Source organism: Leucoraja erinacea, chromosome 26 (genome assembly GCF_028641065.1).
Source record: "Leucoraja erinacea ecotype New England chromosome 26, Leri_hhj_1, whole genome shotgun sequence".
Lineage (NCBI taxonomy): Eukaryota > Metazoa > Chordata > Chondrichthyes > Rajiformes > Rajidae > Leucoraja > Leucoraja erinaceus.
In genome coordinates, this window is record NC_073402.1 from 19,253,054 (window position 1) to 19,270,521 (window position 17,468).

The 17,468-nt window shown below is 39.5% G+C and overlaps 1 protein-coding gene and 1 long non-coding RNA gene across 3 annotated transcripts in view; one reads left to right on the forward strand and one right to left on the reverse strand.

Moving 5' to 3' along the window:
* The first annotated feature begins 267 nt into the window (after positions 1–267).
* Positions 268–17,468, forward strand: part of LOC129709748 (grainyhead-like protein 3 homolog) — a 91,273-nt gene continuing 74,072 nt past the window's right edge. Inside the window, exon 1 of one of the 2 annotated variants that reach the window (XM_055656303.1) lies at positions 268–286. Coding sequence is in view for 1 of the 2 variants with exons in the window: in XM_055656302.1 (XP_055512277.1) it covers positions 12,826–12,842 (17 nt within the window). In the remaining variant the exon portion in view is untranslated. Of the gene's footprint in view, positions 287–12,667; positions 12,843–17,468 lie in introns of those variants that run through there. The other variant, XM_055656302.1, reaches the window with a different exon arrangement.
* Positions 297–16,913, reverse strand: LOC129709751 (uncharacterized). The gene is made up of 3 exons (XR_008725570.1): positions 12,985–16,913; positions 12,589–12,670; positions 297–2,434 (listed from the first exon to the last, which is right to left on the reverse strand). It is a non-coding gene; the product is annotated as an uncharacterized LOC129709751 (long non-coding RNA).

Consider the following 17,468-nt stretch of genomic DNA (forward strand, 5'->3'; position numbering starts at 1 on the left):
TTAAGCTATGTTTAACAAAGCTCGTTAAGGTTGTGACTGGGCCATCACTCTCTGACACATCTGCTTTAAGGACCACCTAGTGCTAGTTATAGTGGCGCCAATAAAACATAACCACAGGCACAAACTGGGGTATGGAAACACCTACAGCTATTGATGTGCTTGTATATCTGTCTGTGTTGTCTATGTCTGTTTAGCAGACTTCTAAATTGAAACTAATGTTGTACAAACGTGGCTGAAATTATGTCCACCATTGGAATCTTTGCATAAAATGGAGTATTTAAAATAGGTAAGAATGAGTTACCTTATCTATTAGATAAGGTAAATCAGTTTTGTATCTGCTTAGGATTTTATTGCAACCAATTGGCTCTTATTTTTACATAGAACAAGTAATTACTGCAACGTCTGTCTTCCTGTACTGCCAATGCATAGGTTATGCTGTGCCTCTTTTGTTCAAGTATGAATTTGTGTAAATCTGTGCACATGGGAAGAGTGTGAAAATAGTGGAGGTACACTTTGTGCCCTCTCTCCTACAATGTTTCTCGTCTCCGAGAGTATGGTACCTCTTGTTTAAGGAATGTAGTGAGATTATGCATGTCTATTATTGCTTGTATCTTATCGAAGTTGCCATTGTTCATGATGAAGGCTTGACATTAGGCAGGGAAAGTTTTGCAATGTTCTAATAATAAGGAACATCAGTGTCTTCTTGAACAAGTGCCCAATGTGTTCAATCAATATTATGCTCCAGGTGTAGGTTAAATTCTGGGTATCTGCAGGCTACTCGTTTCCTGGCTAATGATTAATATCATCATATGAAGACATTTCCTGCCTATGTTTTACTATGAACCAGAGATTTATTGCGCTCTTATTCTGAGATTTTTATCAGTGTGATTGTATCATTGAATTCCGCTTTCAATATGATTACACATTTGTACAATTTAAAATGACATGTTATTTTTTTGAAATTGCAACCACAAAAATATTTGTCATTTTATTTCAATAATTGGTCCACTTAAAATAACCTTTTCAACTGTAGCTACAATCTTTAGGGTTAGCTGTTATTGAATGGATTTGCCAGACTAGTTTAGTTTTGATTATCTAGCTGTTAATGCACTAATCTAGTTAGCACACTAGTTAAGTTATAGAAAACATATTTTATACTAATTTTTTTTTTCTCCTGTGCAAAGTTATTTATTCCCATCTATTTTGTAAGATGAGTTGATCCCGTTTGAAACACCAACCATTCCTCGTGGTAAAGAAACACATTGACTTTTTAATAGTTAAAATCTCCATTCTTACACTGACAAATGAGAGAATTAATGATGAACCCTGGCAACAAATCCTTAAATTTTCTGTCTACCACAACCACTACCAGGTATCTGGTTTATTTTCATTGACTGACAAAAGGTCTAAGTCAGAAAATATGTGAATAATTGGAAAACATTGTGGATAGTGAACACTTGGACAGCATAGTAGAGGCTCAATTTAATAAGATGGATCTAGAAAGGTTGGACCTCGCTTCTAAGACCCTGTATTGGGGGAAAAGGGACGGTGTGACTGCATGTATAAAATCCAGTTTTAACGCACAGGTGAACCTATTAAATAAGAAAGGGAACTCCCGAGGTCTTCAGATGCTTTAGTAGTAGTAGTATTAGTATATATTTTATTTCAAACATGTAAAGCAAAAAAAGTTAAAAACAAAGCAAAATAACAATAACATGAAATGAACAAAAAACTATACTCAACTCATTGAATAACTCATTGAATAAACATCACAAATTAAATCTTACATGTTCGAAAAGGAGTAGGAGGAAATATTCACTTATTCCTACCCCCTCTCCGCTACTCATCAATAAATTCACAAACTTTATCTCATCTCAATATATATATATATACACATACACAAACAGATACATGCATCCATATATCCATACATAAGCCACATACACACATACATATATACATGCATATGCACGCACTCAAACATACATATATACAGTTTATAAACGGAATTGTAAAATGGTACTGAAGGGATATTGTGTGCCATGTCAACTGTTTTGGTTCTGGGCCTGTTGTCACAAACCTATCTGTAAGAATCATTTACAACAACCTATCTGGTATTCAATGGCCTTACTAATGGTGAGTCTCCCAAAATCGACCCTGAGTGTCACCATTGACCAGATACTCAACCAGGACCAACCACTTTATTATTGTGGCTACAATCAGAGGCTCTGCATCCTACAATGACACCCGCAAACCATCCAGAAGGCCATGATAACTTATCCTGATAGCCAAAATCTTCTCAACTGTCTGCAATATACTCTCTGTTTAACAGTGCCAATGCAGTACTTTCTTCACAAGGTCTGCAATGCTCCAATGGCTAAACCTTCGCCTTCTCAGGGACGATATGGGATATGCAATAACTGTTGCCTGGAACCTGAAATAAAAAACAGCAAAGAGGCATTCTTTAAATAAAGCTGCTGCGGCACAATGAAACAGTGGTCACTCCTCAGAAAAAATGTGACATATGTTCTCAGGTAACAATCCAAAGATGCACTGAGTGAGCAATTACATCATCCCATGCACACCACGTTCAGACATTTCATAACTGTGGCAAAGGTGATTTGCAACCAGCAATGCCCAGTCAGAATCCTACAAATATGGCCATTTATCTGGAATTAGACACGATTTTGTTCCGCTCCAGAAGCAAGCAACCTTCATGCACCTTGTGCTGAGGAAGCAGAGCACCATGCAAATGAATTGCAATGCTGGTACTTCTTTGTGATAGTTAAAGACATTTAGAATTGTAGATGCATGTTGTATGTCCTGAGGCTTTTCCAGTGGCACAGCGGGAGGGTTGCTGCCTTACAGCGCCTGAGACCCAGGTTCGATCCTGACTACGGGTGCTTGTCTATACAGAGTTTGTACGTTCTCCCCATGACCTGCGTGGGTTTTCTCGGGGTCTCTGGTCACTTCCCACACTCCAAAGACGTACAGGTTTGTAGGTTAATTGGCTTGGAACATTTGTAAATTGACCATAGTGTGTGCAGGATAGTGTTAGTGTGCGGGGATCGCTGGTCCGCGTGGACTCGGTGGGCTAAAGTGTCTGTTTCCACGCTGTATCTCTAAATTATACTAAGAAGTGTAAGATCAGATAATGGTAATTAGTAAAGGGCCAATGAATTCGCCATAAATTGAATGGATTGAAAATGGTCACGTTTTGAGGTCAGTGATGAGCAAGTTGCTTCAAACATTTGCAGTGGCTAATAATTATTTTATGAGCTTGGTATTGGAACTTGTTGTCAAACACCTATTCAAAAAATGCCTTCCATTTCAGGTAGAGTCCAGCACCTGGGTGAACTAATAGAGCAACTGTCTATCTCCTGAGCTAATCAGAAAATTATTCAGAATGGGTCCTTGAGAAAATCAATTCATTTATGGTAATTAAAATAAATTAATTAAACAAATGCATCATACGATACAATACAATAGAACTATTTATCCCAGGAGGGAAATTGGTCTGCCTGCAGTCATAAAACACAACAAGATACATGAAACATGCAATTAAAGTAACGAGTAGAAAGATCAGGATTGGGGATGTGCAAAGATTGAGGGGGAAGGGGGAAGGGGGAAGGGGGGGGGGAGGGGAAGGGGAGTCAGTCTACCTCATGGCAGAAGGGGGAGGAGTTGTACAGTTTGATAGCCACAGGGAAAAAAGATCTCCTGTGGCATTCTGTGTTGCAGCTTGGTGGAACCATTCTGCTGCTGAAGATGCTTCTAAGGTTGACCAGTGTGTCAGGGAGGAGGTGAGCTGTATTGTCCAAGATGCTCCTCAGTTTGAGAAGCATCCTCCCTTCCAAGACTCTCTAGTGAATCGAACTCCACCCCCAGGATGAAGCCAGCCTTCCTGATAAGCTTGTTACTTCTACTGGTGTCCGCAGCCTTCGTCCTGCTGCCCTAGGACACGACAGCAAAGAAGATGGCACTGGCTACCATTGATTAGGAGAACATCTGCAGCATCTTTACAAGGTTAATTCCCGGGATGGTGGGACTGCCATATGGTGAGAGAATGGAACGGTTGGGCTTGTACACTCTGGAGTTTAGAAGGATGAGAGGGTATCTTATTGAAACATATAAGATTGTTATGGGTTTGGACACGCTAGAGGCAGGAAACATGTTCCCGATATTGGGGGAGTCCAGAACCAGGTGCCACAGTTTAAGAATAAGGGGTAAGCCATTTAGAACGGAGATGAGGAAACACTTTTTCTCACAGTGTTGTGAGTCTGTGGAATTCTCTGTTTCAGAGGATGGTGGAGGCCGGTTCTCTGGATACTTTCAAGAGAGAGCTAAATGGGGCTCTTAAAGATAGCGGAGTCAGGGGATATGGGGAGAAGGGAGGAACGGGGTGCTGATTGGGGATTATCAGCCATGATCACATTGAATGGTGGTGCTGGCTCGAAGGGCCAAATGGCCTACTCCTGCACCTATTGTCTATTGTCTATTATCTTACTATAGTTTTATAATCATGACTCGATCGAGAGAAATAAATGTGATGCACCTATAAGTAAAAGCTCCAAAAGTATTTCAGATCTGTAGGAATGGGGATCCACACTAGTAAAAGTGATTTCCAGTGTGATGATGCTTAAATATGACCTACCTTGATATAAATTGGGTTGTAAAAATGGAAGTTATCGTCTCCTGAAGAGTGATTGTATTAAATACGGTCACATCATGCTGTTATAAAGGGCCACAATATAAGATCCTCCTGCCAGTTAGTAAATTAATAAATGAGGATCAAACGGGATTTATACTTAAGAGACATTCATTTAATAACCTGAGACGTCTGCTTAACATAATGCACTCTCACAAACCTCAAGAACAAGAGTTATCTATGATTTCATTGGACGCAGAAAAAGCGTTTGATCAAGTAGAATGGGATTATATGATTAAAGTATTGCAAAAATTTCAAATGGGAGAGAACTTCATCGCATGGATAAAATTATTATATAACAAACCCACGGCTAGAATATTAACTAATAATATACTATCTACGAAATTCCAATTAACAAGGGGCAATAGACAAGGATGTTCATTATCACCGCTGTTATTCGCTCTGGTAATTGAACCTTTAGCTGAAAAAATTAGAACACACCCGGATATTTACGGTTATAATACAAAATATTCAAATAACAAAATATCCTTATATGCAGACGTATTACTGTATATCACAAAACCCCAAATCAGTATACCAAACATATTAAATCTAATTGAGGACTTTGGATCTTTCTCAGGATACAGAATAAACTGGAACAAAAGTGAAATTATGTCGATAAAACCGAAAGACTCAACACATCTCTTGAAATTCCCCTTTAAAATAGCCACAGAAACATTTAAATATTTAGGAATTGAAATCACTAGAAACTATCACGCTATGTTTAACGCCAATTATAGTCCCTTAAGAAACTAAATAATCTAATCAAATTCTGGAAAACGCTCCCGATGTCTTTAATAGGTCGAATAAATGCTATAAAAATGATCTTTTTACCACAAATCCTATATTTATTTCAATCAATTCCAATGTATCTTCCAAAAAAGTTTTTCAATAAACTAGACTCAGACATTACAAATTTTATATGGGATTATAAATCCCACAGAATACAAAGAGCACACCTTAGTAAACCAAAAGAGATGGGTGGTCTAGCGCTCCCTAACTTTATGTACTATAACTGGGCAGTAAATATTAAAAATATGATTCACCTGCTGGACAACTCTGCCCAGCAGGTGGACTGGATTGTAATGGAGAGAGAGGACTGCTCTCCGTGTAATACAGGAGCGACTCTCCTCTCACCAATGAATCTGAATAACAAAAATTATAATAAAAATCCAACGATACATAGCACAATTAGAACTTGGAAACAAATAAAACAGAATCTAAAATTAAGAAATCTATCTCTTTTAATGCCAATAGTCAATAACCCGTCGTTTAAACCTTCAATTATAGATAAATCATTTACACAATGGGAAAGAATGGGAATTAAAACGCTCGGAGACTTGTATGAATTAGGAAAATTATTATCATTTCAACAATTACAACTGAAATATAATTTGAAAAATAATCAATATTTTAAATATCTTCAAATCCGTGACTATCTGAAAAAAAACACAAAAGACGATCATAACATGTCCCCAGACTTATTGGATAAAGCCATGAAGATAAAGGCTGAATCAGCAAATCTAATATCATACTTATACAACATTATTTTAAATATAGAAATACCTACAACCGATGGTATTAGAAGAGACTGGGAACAAGAACTAGCTATAAAAATTTCAAAAGAGAGCTGGGATAAACACTTACTATATGTGCATAAATGCTCAATCAACGTACGACATACTCTAATTCAATATAAAACATTACATAGACTATATTATTCAAAAACTAAAATAAATAAACTTTTCCCCAATGTCTCACCCATTTGTGATAAATGTCAGTCACAAGAAGCTACCATAGCACACTCTTTTGTTTTTCGTATAAAAAACCCAAACATTCTGGAACGAAATATTTGAAATCTTCACAAAATTATTTAAAATAAAACTTGTACCAAAAGCAGAATGGATCATTTTTGGAATATCGGAAGGTAACCCCGAATTAAACGTGTTTCAAAAGAACTTACTTAATTACAGGCTAATAATGGGGAAAAAAGCTTATACTCCAATTCTGGAAAAATGCTCCAATACCAACAATAAAAATGTGGATTTCAAACATGTTCGAAACATTACACTTGGAAAAGATGAGACTCCTCCTAGCAGACAAAGCAGACCACTTCCAAAAGACGTGGTCTGCATTTATGGAACTATTGCAAGCATAAGGTGCAATAGTAATTTAAAATATAAATGATACCAGGATCTGCGAGTTTTGTGTTACAATAGAGCGATTGTTTTTCCTTTTTTTTCTTTTCTTTCTAGGGTCTTATTTCCTTTCTTTACTTCCTTCTCTAACTTGATCCGGCGCACTCTAACTTCTTCCCTAAGGGGCTTTCTTTTCCCAACACTTTCCTGCACGATTCTTGCTCACTTTCCTTACTTCTTTTATTTCTATCTTTTTTAAAGCTCGAAAAACGAAGTGGTACAACAAATGTAATAAGATATATGCGATGTGTATTATTGTAATTTACTGTACTTCTAATAAATAAAAAAATAAATAAAAAAAAAATAAGATCCTCCTGCCATTACACGCAATTAGTTGAAATCTCTGTTAAAAAGTATTCCTGTCAAGGTTAACTTTACAGTTTTAAATGATAACCAATGATGTACACACGTTAAGTAATTGGAATAACATGGACATCTTGACCAGTGATTTTTGAATTTTTTTGAATGTTTTATAATAAAGATAACTTCAGTTGTTCAATGTATCTGGGAGCATGGTGGCACTGCAGTAGAGTTTCTACCTCAGGTTTGATCCTGACTACTCTGTATGGAGTTTGTACATTCTCCCTGTGACCATGGGGGTTTTCTCCAGGTGCTCCGGTTTCCTCCCACACCCCGAAGATATACAGGTGTGTAGGTTAATTAGCATTGGTTAAATTGTCCCTAGTGTGTTGGATCATGCCAGTGAATGGGGTGACGCTGCTTGGTGCGGACTCGGTGGGCCAAAGGGCCTGTTTCCACACTGTACCTCTAAACTAAAGTAAAGTAATGTATTTTAAAGATGCTTCCTTTGGTAAACCTATTTGTGTAACTGAATAATTTCCAGCGAAAGCTTTCTGATTTACCCAATTAATTCCTCTTGTGGTCATTGGAAAGTCCCAACCACTTTTCAATTAAATAATTGATTTCACTATTATTCCTATGAAGCCTGGCTTGATATTTGTACTGGTATAGCAAGAAAGAATTCTTAGAGTTAATTGAGAATTGTTTCATGACTCAATAAAACAACTAAGCTATGAAAATGAGTAATAGGGATGATCCAGTTCTCCACGCACAAGTGAGTAAGGCAGCGAGTATCAGTGGTCATAAAGTAATCACATTTGACGTTAAAAAACTGACTATGTGAACACAACCCAAAATTCAATATGAAAAAGATCTATTAAGTGCCTGAGGATTCCTGTCAAGGTCAGCTTTACAGTTTTAAAAAATGAATGGGGAGGTAAGTTCCTTCAAGGAAATGGATCTGAAGGAAATGAACCAATATGTGCTAATGAATAGCAAAGTAAGCCTAAAGGGCACACTTGGCTTGTTAAGCAATCTGAAAGGAATAAAAAGGCATTTTAAGAAATGATGGGAAATGATGGAGTTTTAAGATCTATTAAGTGTCAGATGTTTAAAGAAAACCAACATTGACATGACAAAGAGAAAACTGAATTATATAGGCAAGATAAGAAGGATATTAAAGGGAAACAAGAAAATGTTGAACACAAAGAAATGTGATTGCATGAGTGGATGACAACAAATGCTGCAAGGGTTTTGCTTGTATCTCAATTGATCTTGGAATGGGTTTGTAGATTTAGATTCAGATTCAGATTCAATTTTAATTGTCATTGTCAGTGTACAGTACAGAGACAACGAAATGCATTTAGCATCTCCCTTGAAGAGCGACATAGCAAACGATTTGAATAAAAAATAATAAGTGTCTGGGGGGGGGGGGGGGGGGGGGGTGATTGGCAGTCACCGGGAGGTACGTTGTTGAGTAGAGTGACAGCCGCCGGAAAGAAGCTGTTCCTCGACCTGCTGGTTCGGCAACGGAGAGACCTGTAGCGCCTCCCGGATGGTAGGAGGGTAAACAGTCCATGGTTGGGGTGAGAGCAATCCTTGGCGATGCTGAGCGCCCTCCGCTGACAGCGCTTGCTTTGGACAGACTCAATGGAGGGGAGCGCGGAACCGGTGATGCGTTGGGCAATTTTCACCACCCTCTGCAATGCCTTCCGGTCGGAGACAGAGCAGTTGCCATACCATACTGTGATGCAGTTGGTAAGGATGCTCTCGATGGTGCAGCGGTAGAAGTTCACCAGGATCTGAGGAGATAGATGGACCTTCTTCAGTCTCCTCAGGAAGAAGAGACGCTGATGAGCCTTCTTGATCAGAGTAGAGGTATTGTGGGTCCTAGAGAGGTCATCGGAGATGTTGACTCCCAGGAACCTGAAGCTAGAAACACGTTCCACCTCCGTCCCGTTAATGTGGATGGGGGTGTGCGTGCCGCCTCTGGACTTCCTGAAGTCTACAATGAGCTCCTTGGTCTTCTTGGAGTTAAGGGCCAGGTTGTTGTCAGCGCACCATGATGCTAAGTGCTGGACCTCCTCCCTGTAGGCCAGCTCATCAACATTTAAGTGTTGATACTATTCACATTACTGGAACCACACGCTTGCTCAACAGGTATAATATGTAAGATAAATATAAAAATGTGACCCGTTCACATTAGTGCTGTGTTATTCCACTTCCCATCCACTCTCTTCACACCAGGGCCAATTAACCTACAAACGCACATGTCTTTGGGATGTGGGAGGAAACTGGAGCACTTGGAGGAAACCCACACAATCATAGGGACAACCCGGCTCTCTCGCACCAGGAGGCAAAACATCTATCAGCTGGGTAACTGTGCCACCCTCCCTGCACTGGTTGTTGATGATATTGGCTGCCATTTAAAATCATACAATGATGGGGACTGGGGACAATGTTTACCACTCTCTGCACTTGCCTTCATTCCTGGGTGTTCAAGTTGCCGAAAGAAGTTTGATGGAATATTCGGCGACATACCTGATCTTCTCAATCGTCTTCAGGAAGTAAACACATTGATGAGCTTGCTTTGTGATTGTAGGACATATCTTCAGAGATACGCATGTCCAGAAACTTGGCTCTCTCCATCGCCATTCTTTTGATGAAGATAGGTTCTTGGGTCCTCGGGTTTCCAATCCTGAAATCAGGAGTCATCTCCTTTGTCTTACTAATGTTAGGAGCACATTTGTTCTGGCACCCTACAATCAAATTTTCAATCTCCATCTTGTACTCTGACTCATTGTTACTTGTTATTGGTTCCACCGTGCTGGTGTCAACAGGAAATTTAAAGATGCCGTTGGAGTTGCATGTAACTATACAGCCCATGGGTATAGGGAGGGTAGAGCAGGAGGAAATGTTGTTGCTAATTCGTACCGGTTTGGTCTGCCAATGAGGAAGTCGATGATCCAATTACATGGAGATGAGGAGAATCCAAGTACAATCTCGACTCGAAATGTCACCCATTTCTTCTCTCCAGAGATGCTGCCGGTCCCGCTGAGTTACTCCAGCATTTTGTGTCTACTTTGAGTTTGAGACTTAGTGCAATCAGTCAGAAGAAGGGTGCTGACCCAAAACATTGCCTGTCCACGTCCCTCGGAGATGCTGCTGAGTTACTCCAGTTCTCTTTGTTTTACTTCAGATTCCAGCATCTGCAGTGCTTTGTGCCTTTCATTTGATTATAAGTTTGGAGGGGATGATGGTGTTGAACACTAACCTGCAGTCGACAAACAACAGCCTGAGGTGCTTGTCCTTATGGTACAAATGTCCAGTGCAGTGTGAAGAGTAGGTGAGATTGCATCCCCTGTTGATCTATTGTGACAGTAGTGAATTGTCATGGGTCCAGGTCCTTGCTAAGTCAGGAGTTGATATGCGTCATAACTTACTTCTCAAAACACTCTATCACCAAGGATGTCAGAGCCAGCAGTCGGTAGTTATTGAGACACATCACACTACTCTTTTTGAGTATTTCTCTTCCTGGATATTATTGATGATATCCTCATAATGTAGGTAGAATCTCAGACCTTAGTAAAGAGAGGTTGTAGATGTTTGCCAAAACTCCAGCCAGTTGGTTTGCATTGGTTTTGAGAACGTGGCCAGGTGCACCATAAGGACTGGACACATTCTGATGGTTTCAACCTCGATTACTGGGTTTACTGTGTCACCAGGGGACTATGGAGGCCTGAGAAGGTACATTGAGCTTCCCCCTATCAAAGCCAGCATAGAAAGCATTGAACTGTTTTGGAGGCTCAAGTTGTAGAAGATTTTTAATATGGAATCAAGAAGGGAACCCAAGTAGAAACTCACTTTCTTTGAGGATGTGAGAAAGACATTGATAGAATTGAAGCACAAGAAATTGCTTGGAGTTCTTCTGGAAAGCTGGTACAGATAATAATGAAATAATAAATGATTGGAAATAATTTGCAATGAATATTCAACATGTTGCCTTTTTGAAACCCTGCAGTGAAAATGATCAGTCTAGTGACAACGATTAATACGTGTCCCTCAGGAGCCTAGCTAGGGGAAGTTTTAAACAGGTTCCTAAATGAACGGGAACTAAGATTCCAAAGCACAATTAATACATTTGTTGATGCCACAGGATAAACCACAAAGATTTAAACACTGTGCCAGCTTACACTGAGGGCTATCGAAAGGTTCAAAGGTATTTTATTGTCACGTGTACTAAGGTACAGTGAAACGCGAACCAATGGGTTTTATTAGAACTGTTAATGAGCAAGTGGTAAATCCATAGAACTGGGCCTATGATCTAATCTAAATTGGTGTCTTGATGAACGATGGATGCTTCATCAAACTCTTTGGGTCAGAACCCTTCTTCCGATCATAAGATGGATGATCTGGTATCCTATTTTATTGCTATATGTGGGAGTTGTTACACCAAAATAGGGCGCCACTTTTCTATATGTCAGTAGTTTTTTTTAGATTAGAGATACAGCATGGAAACAGGCCCTTCGGCCCACTGAGTTCGCACCGACTAAAGATTACCTATATACCAGTTCTATCCTCCACACTAGGGACAATTAACCTACAAAGCTGCACGACTTTGGAATGTAGTAGGAAATCGGAACGCCCAGAGAAAACCCACGTGGTCACAGGGAGAACATACAAACTCCATACAGACAGCACCCATAGGCAGGATTGAACCCGGGTCTCTGGCGCAGTAAGGAGGCAACTCTACCTTTGTGCCACTGTGTTGCCCCAAGTAATTCAAAAGTAGTTCGTTGATCATAAGTGCTTTGGATTGTTCTGATGTGTCCAATATGAACATAGAAACAGAAAATAGGTGCAGGAGTAGACCCCATTCGGCCCTTCGAGCTAGCACCGCCATTCAATATGATTATGGCTGGTCATCCAAAATCAGTACCCAGTTCCTGCATTCTCCCCATATGCCTTGAGTCCGTTAGCCTCAAGAGCTATATCTAAATCTCTCTTGAAAACATCCAGTGAATTGGCCTCCACTGCCTTCTGTGGCAGAGAATTCCACAGATTCACAATTCTCTGGGTGAAAACGTTATTCCTCATCTCAGTCCTAAATGGTCTACCTCTTATACTTAAACTGTGACCCCTGGTTCTGGACTCCCACAACATGGGGAACATTTTTCTTGCATCTAGCCTGTCTGATCCTTTAATAATTTTATATGTTCTATGAGATCCCCAATCACCCAGTGAATAGAAGGCCATATAAAGAAAGTTTCTTCTTTCTCTAAACACGTATGGGATTAATATCTGGAAAATGTAATTTTTCAAGAATCCAGCTGTTAAAGGGTTAAGCAATTGCACCTGTTATTGTACACCTGTCTGACTCACCTGCAGGCGTACCTGTATCTGGGGAGGCCAATCAGAAACAGGGCAGGAGAACCTACCTGTCAGCAAAATTCCTGCAGTGAACCTTAAGGGAAATAAATAGAGATCCATCATTGACGCGGTTTGCTTTTAACTAGAAATATCACACAAAACCCACCTGGATGTTTTTGACCTGAGAGAGAAAGAGCAGTGGTTATAAAAAATACATCACTGGTGAAGGTTACTGTGAAGAGACAGACTATGTCTAAGGAGCTTGGGTAAGTGAATCCTCTGGCTAAACGCAATAGTTGTTATTACTTTATTTTAAGCAATGACGCTTTACATGAAATAGGCAATACAAGGGCCAGATTAAGCTGCGCTATAACGTTGGTGTGTTTACTGAACGGACAAATGTTGTACCTGTGCCAAGTGTCTGTTTTTCTTTTGTTCTGTGTGTTTGCTTCTTTAGTGAGGAAGAATTGAACACGAGTTGAGATTTCCACTATTCCTTCCCTCCGCAGAGGATCAGCTTCCTCCATTGCTGGAGCCGTATAATTACAGTTTAATCTGACCACGTGATGGCATCAGAGCATCCTGTAACCATGGTTGCAGCAATTGTTCGCTTTTATCTTAGCAATAGTTAGTAATTAGAATTGAAAGGCTATGAAGCCGATATGATGGTTGAGTTTGTTCAGTTCCTACTCGATTTCATATTTATTCCATGTGTATAAACTTTTTTTTCTAAAGTGACAGCTCATTCATGATCTGAACCTGATGACCATATTAGATTCACTTTGGAACTGGAACAGCATAATGTTTCTTGTTTCCTTGTGAGTTTTGTGGAATTTACTGTATGTCCATTCTTTACATTCTTTGGACAAAGCTCAATACGGTTAAAATACATATCAAATCAACTATACCTCACCCATCATATCTCATTTCTGGCCTTTCAATTCTAATAATTAACTAATGTTATTTTCCCCCCAATCATACCTCTTCTTCCCTGTACTGTTATTAGTCTGGTTCACAATCCTCCACAACAACAAACTAGAGGCGGTGGAGGGGATTCACCCCATTCTATTGTGGCGGAGCGGTAGAGTTGCTACCTCACAATGGCGGAGCCCCGGTTTGATCTCAACCAAAGATGCAGACTGTGTGGAGTTTGTACGTTCTCCTTGAGAACACGTTGGTTTTTGCAGGGTACTCTGGCTTCCTCCCACATTCCAGGTTTGTAGGTTGATTGGCTTTTGTAAATTGACCCTGGTGTGTAGTATGCGAATGTGGGATAACCTAGAACTAGTGTAATGGTGATTGATGGTTGGTGTGGACTCTGTGGCCGAAGGCCCTGTTTACACACTGCATCTAAACTAAACTAAACTAAACTAAACTGAACTAAACTAAACTAATTCCTTCTTGGGAAGTCGGGCAACTTTTTGGATATCGATTTGCTTGACAATATATGAAGGATACTGCTGTCTGTTCAGAAGATAGCAAATAAATAAATCATTCATCCTTCCCGTTGTTTAATCCATACAAACCCTGTCTGTAATTTCCAGGTATTATATGTTAGTATTCACAAAAATGTAACAGAAATATGATATATTTAATTTAGAATTAGTAATATTTAACGCCACAAATTCCACTGAAGTCGCCTTTTTAATATCTCCGTCCTTGATGTGGATTATTGCACTTTCATTTTGTAACCTACTATTATGTAGACAAATAAAAATCAGTTGAACTATAAAAGTTGAGGAAATACATCCACTTAATGATATAGTACATACTGGACAAAGGATAGAAACAACTGATGTGAAAGATAAACTCTGCTGAACACTGTGATATTTCTAAAAGCAATTACTGATTTTAAAGTGAATGATCAGCGTCCAGTGAATGCTTTATTGAGGCTCCGTTTATTTCCACAGCGATCGTAAATCTGACTCTTTCTTTCCTATCCCTGCTTGTGGGGGGTTTATATTCGGTGATGGGAAAATAGCAGGGAAGTAGACTAAAGCTGTCATTGAGACGCTGTTGATCAAAGCAAGTGACAGTTGTTGACAGTCCACTGTGCCTCAAAGGCGTTTATTTTAGTTGGCACTGAATGTTCGAACAGCAATGTTTTGTATCTTTTGGTAAAACATGACTTTCAATGTATCAGACCTCCTCCATCACACTGCCTGGGAGGGGCACAAAAAAAATGAAGGTATGTGTTAAATAACCAGCGTCCAGCAGAGATGTTGCCCCTGGCTTCTTTATTGGAGAAAATTGTGAACAAGTATGTCCAATCATTCTGAGAGCTGTAGTCTTGTGAATCTATAGCAATATAACTGCAGGAAACATTGGCACATTCAGCATCAGTCACATGTTGTTTTATACAAATGTCAATATTAGAAAGGTATTTAAAACTGATTAATGTATACCATGAACATTGTGACAATATATATCGCTTTGACATTAAAACGCGGCTGTTTCGATTGGCCCTATTCAGTTTCTGTTTCTTCATTACGTTATGATTTAACGTAATTACGTCAAGTTTTGTAATCAGTACTTGCCCACTCACAACCGTTGTCAAGCTTCAACAAGTAATAACTCTGAATCATTGCAATGGGACACTCGTTTTTAAATTTAGTGGCGGCACATCAGTGCTGCTGCCTCGCAGCGCCAGAGATCTGGGTTTGATCCCAAACTCGGGTGCTGTCTGTGTGGAGTTCGCATGTTCTCCCTGTGACCACGTGGGTGGTCCGGTTTCCTCCCACATTTCAAAGACATGCAGGTTCGTAAATTGGCCTCTGTAAATTGCCCTCAGTGTCAAGGGAATGAACGTGATAACATAGAACTAGTGTGTATGGGTGATCAATGGCCTGCCTGGACTTGATGGCTAAAGGTTGTTTTTCCATGCTGTATCTCTGAATTAAACTAAACCAAATGAATTCAAAAGTGAGGGTTGCGAAGAACTTAATTGAGGGTATAGAATGTTTAAATTTGCAGTGAAGCAGATGAGTTTACTGCCTGCAGCGCAAGGACAAGTTTCATTAATAATGGCAACTGGTGAGAAGTACTGAACTTTGTTCATTCCAACCTTTGTTGGTGTCCAGACAAAAACATTCTTGACTCAAGAGGCATGGATCTCATGGGACATAGGAGGAGGAGTTCATACAGTCTCTCATACCTGCTCCACTATTCAGTAGGAGCAGAGCTGATGTGGCTGTCACTTCTGTCCCCATAAACCTTGACCATCCCACCTCCTGCCCACCCCTCATTGTTCAAAAGTATGTCTGTCTCAGCTTTGAATCAATTTAACAGCTCAGTCTCAATGGTTCTCCGGGATACTAAATCCCCAGGTTCACAAGAAGTAATCCTCCTCATCTCTATCTTAAACTGACAATCAGATTTGGTTGTGACCATGCTAGTTCAGATAAATGCATCAATTGGATGAACGATAAAGCAAATGCAGAGTTCATCTGCAATCAAAAGAGAAGATTAAAAAATGAATACATGGAGGGGCAGAGTTCGGGGATCAACAAGCAACGGCTGAAGAGAAAACACAAACTGACTTTCAATGTCAGATCAACGAGATTCAAATGGTGTTTGCTTTATCTATAATTTGCACAATTGTCTGTCTCTAATGTTTTTGTAGGACTGCAGCGTTCTTGTTATGAATGGGATTTCACTTTATAAAGAATTTCTACTTTAAATATATATTCTGTATACATCTCTCCGAATTCAATGCGTATTTCCATTCATGTGTATATCCGACAAGAACTGAGGTTTGTTAAACAGCAGAATTTAGCTCCCCACCTCTTTCTGAGCTGTGTTGCCACAACTATGGATCAAGATAATTTTCTGTTGGGTACTTTATCGTGCCATCTGTTCCATTGTGTAATTGTGGAAGTGCTAATCACTTAATTGCCTCACTGCCAGAGCAGAATACAACCATTCTGCTCTATAAATTAGTCCCAGACGCATTATTTAAAAAAAAGTGGCCTGTAAAACTGTGCCTAAAAATAAGAGGGGGAGGTAGGACAAATATTTAACAGGTGGTTGTCTATACAGGTGTACCTTCGCAAAGCAGAAAGCATGCATGTCTGACATATCAGATGCTAGCAAGTATTTAAATTGACGTTATGGATATCACAAAAAAAATGTGCCCTGCCATTAAGATAGAGCAATGATGGAGTTTGATTCTCAAACACATTTAAAAGCCTCAAGAAATCCACAATGTTGTATCTTTTCAATTAGTTTGAGAAGAGGACATTTGCTCTTCTATTCATGGCATTCTTGTTAACTTATTTTGTTTCAGTATTATTGCAGTGCAAAACAGTCACTAACATTTGTCTTTAAATGTCCAATATTTAACTCAAGATCAAGATTCAAGATTCAATTAACTGAGTGCTGCAGCATGCAATGAGTATTGTTGTGATGAAAGAAGTAATCAAGAATGATAAAAAGAACAGCTGATGAGATCCAGGGCAGCCATGCTTCCAAATTATTTCCAAGCAGTTAGATAGGAGAGGCCCAGCGAGCATAACACATGGATTTGGGCTTTGTCATAAGTAGTGGCTTAAATTAGCAGATATCAGCAGTTCTAAAGGGGCTCCCACTGTGGCTCACTGTTCAACGACACTCGCTATGTATATACAGAGTGTCATCCAGAACATGCCAGTGTTACTTGACCCTACAATACTTAGGGGTTCATCATGAATCATTCCAAATTAAGTGATCAGGGCCTTTTGACTAGAGGAAGGAGATGCTGACATCACTCCAGGATAATCTGAGCACACATCCTGTGGAGTTTCACAAATCTTCCAGATACATTGGGATTGGGAGGCAATAGCTGGGAGCGTGTGGGCCAATTTGATCAAAGAACATTAAACAAAAGGAAGAACATGAAAGCTTTCATCGGCAAT